Genomic DNA, 3,255 nt, shown 5'->3' on the forward strand with positions numbered 1-3,255 from the left:
AATAACCGAACCAAACCGTTGCTAAAACCGAAAAACTGGAACCAAACGGTTTTCAACAATTTACCCATCTTGACCCAAACCCACTCTAACCCAGACCCATATTGACCCATGACCCAAACCCACACAACCTGCCCAATTTGCCAGGCCATTTCAAATTTTAATTTTGACTTTTCATTTTTCAAACCAAACGTTTTTAAACCCACACAACTCCACTCTCTCTTATATCACACTAGTTTGTGTGAACACTAATACCCCGCATATTAGTCAATTTTAGCCGATATATATGTCTGTTACTAGACTTGTTTTTTAAAATACTCTCTGTAAAAAAAAAAAAATTGTTTGTGTGAGCACTAATACCCCGAGTATTAGTACCGTTTAGCCGGTTCTATGAGGAAGAACCCCTTTTTATTTCTGATTTTTGAAAATTTTCACCTGTAGTTTCAGTTTTTACAAAAACACAAAAACAGTCCCTGAGGTTTCGAAAATGACACAAACTGTCGCTGTATTACTCAGAAAATTAATCATGAAGTGCTAAGAATTAACTTAAGAGGTGTTTGTCTTGCATGTCTTTTCGTGAAACACAACCAAATTATTAGGATACAGATTAACTAATATAACAAAGGCTTATTGAAAGTTAACAGATGCTAATTAAAAGTTTGGCTTCTCTTTTGCTCCTAGAACTTTAAATATGATCTGGCGCTTCAATAGCCTTTATGAACATTGCTTTTGCAGCTGCCAGCATATCCTTCTTTTTCTGGCTGACACAGTTTGCCGTTTTTCGATCAATCAACCTTAGAATTTCTTCTTTTTTGTCCTGCCAACTGGTACGTTTTTCTTTTATTTCACCTACTCGTTCTTTGCAGCTTCCTTCTTCCTCTACCACCAAATGATCATTAGAGCACAGTTAATTAGTTCACATTATATTGAGACTCACAGCTTCACATCTTCATGATATTAACAAAAGATCACTTTACGTTTATACCTTTAAGAATTCGTGCTTTGACGTTTCGCAATGGTATCTCCACTTCCTCTTCCTCCGGGATAGTAAAACAAACTTTTGGTGTGAGTATCTCTTTTCCCTTGTCATTCCTCTTCAATCTTCCAGTTGATTGAACTGAAGAGTTGGATTGAGATTGAATTGGTTCTTTTCTTGCAGTTGATTGAACTGATTGTGCTTGAATTGGCTCCTTTCCCGTTTCAGCGATACTTGTAATCTGAAATTTAACAGATAAAGTCATTTACATCATACTTGTTAATTACTTGACTTGTGACTACTGACTCGTTTTCCTGATTTTTATGTAAGAATTTTTTTTTTTTAAATTCTATATATGTGTACATTACGTGTTTTTGGCTGAAAATATAAAAAGTTCCGATTTTTATAAAAAAAAATTTGAAATTTTTTTTTTCACCATTGTACCTTAAATTAAATTGTTACTACAAGCTTCAAATATCACCCCATACCTGAGTAATTGACGAAAACACATCCCCACTCTGCAATGACCCATCCGACGAAAGCATATTCTCCGTCGCAAAAACATGAAACATGAGATTTACTAAGTATGGAGAAATGTACATAGATTTCCTCAACCGAAGCTAATTTATTTCGGATTCGGATATTTTTGAACACCCCTAACACATATATTGATACACACGCATATACGGATGTATGGAGAAATGTACATAGATTTCCTCAACCGAAGCTAATTTATTTCGGATTCGGATATTTTTGAACACCACTAACACATATATTGATACACACGCATATACGGATATACATAACAGTATGTCCATTTTTACACTTATGATACGGTTACCACTCATATGGTCTACAAAACAAGCAATTACGGTTTGAAAGAATCAATTTGAATGGTCTACAAAACAAGCAATTACGGTTTGAAAGAACCAACTTAACAATTAGGCATTCTAGTATCTATTGGAACTAAGGAAGATTGACCTAAAAATCCCTAATTTGACAACGCATAGATTTTCAATTTTGGTGCTAGTAATTTTCACAAAATGATCCAAGTCCAAGTGCTAAGAATTTTCCGATGTAAAACTTGGAGAGTAAATAAACACTCTCCAAGTCTCAACTCTCAAACTATCGACTCAAAGAAATTATCACAATTTCAAAGAAATTATCACAATTTCTATGCACTGAAAGTTAAAGTACTGATGAAATTGAACAAATTTTGGTATGAATTCAGCTTCTAAGAGAATTATGAACATCAAAATCGATTCAGAAGCTAAAACCTAACTTAACTTGACATACAAATATTTACACACAGATTGCAATGTGTAACCTAAAAAGTCAAATATACGAATTCAATTTCAAATACCGCCATGATAATCAGGTAAAAGCGTATGCAGGAATCAATCGAACATGATATAAGTCATCAGTATTCATCAATTTGACCTAAAACACATACAGAGGCATATACATATAAAATTATATGAAAAGGAATTAGAAATTGAACCGCAAGCGACCTGAATTAGGGTTTATGTAGACAAGATCGAGAGAGCTAACCTGAATTGAGTTTGAGAGATCGAATCAAAAAAAAAAAAAAAAAATCTTCAGAAAATGGAGGATCCGAACTTTTATAATAGAAATCCTTCTTTAAAAACTAACTCAGTTAATATATATAACTGAATAAGGACCAATTTGTAAATTATTAAAACTAGTTGACTCAGGGACTGATTATGTACTTCTACTAAACCACAGGGACCATTTGTGTAAATTATAATAGTACAGGGTCTAAATTGTAAATATAAAAATTAGATCTCAAAAAGGGTGTCCTTCTGTATCGGACCGGCCCTTAGTAAGGATCGAACCCGCGCCCTTCATGTATAACCATAACAACTTAACCAGTTTATCCTCCTAATAGGAGCTGGTATGTATTGAAATTTAACTATATTTATATACTCGTAAATGATTAAAAAAATTAAATCAAAACTGAATTACGATTCCAAACCCACAAGTTGCCAAGAACAAGGAAAGGAAATGACACTATATGGGTGATCGTTGATAGACTGACTAAGTCAGCACATTTTCTACCCATTAAGGAGACGTATAGTTCCGACATGTTAGCCCAACTGTACGTCGATAAGATTGTAGCTCTACATGGCGTACCAGTGTCTATTATCTCTGATAGAGATACTAGATACACATCACATTTTTGGAAGAGCTTTCAACAATCTTTGGGCACGCTACCATCCTCATACGGACGGACAGAGTGAGCGTACAATCCAAACGTTGGA

General features: G+C 34.3%; 1 protein-coding gene across 11 annotated transcripts; it reads right to left on the reverse strand.

Annotated features, from left to right (window-relative positions):
- Positions 1-568: 568 nt before the first annotated feature.
- Positions 569-2,587, reverse strand: LOC110928728. Of its 11 annotated transcripts, none has more exons than XM_035987445.1 (5): positions 2,525-2,587; positions 1,462-1,521; positions 1,166-1,214; positions 983-1,114; positions 569-876 (listed from the first exon to the last, which is right to left on the reverse strand). In XM_035987445.1, exons 2-5 carry the CDS (start codon positions 1,516-1,518, stop codon positions 683-685), a joined length of 432 nt encoding a protein of 143 aa, XP_035843338.1. In that variant the 5' UTR covers positions 1,519-1,521; positions 2,525-2,587; the 3' UTR covers positions 569-682. The 11 variants fall into 11 exon arrangements, 7 of the variants coding, with proteins under 7 accessions (XP_035843338.1, XP_035843337.1, XP_022027459.1 ...); XM_035987444.1 differs by adding an exon at positions 2,337-2,413 and having other exon boundaries at positions 983-1,214; positions 1,462-1,491; positions 2,525-2,563; XM_022171767.2 differs by lacking the exon at positions 2,525-2,587 and adding an exon at positions 2,337-2,478 and having other exon boundaries at positions 1,462-1,491.
- Positions 2,588-3,255: the final 668 nt, after the last annotated feature.

This window comes from Helianthus annuus, chromosome 3 (genome assembly GCF_002127325.2).
Source record: "Helianthus annuus cultivar XRQ/B chromosome 3, HanXRQr2.0-SUNRISE, whole genome shotgun sequence".
Lineage (NCBI taxonomy): Eukaryota > Viridiplantae > Streptophyta > Magnoliopsida > Asterales > Asteraceae > Helianthus > Helianthus annuus.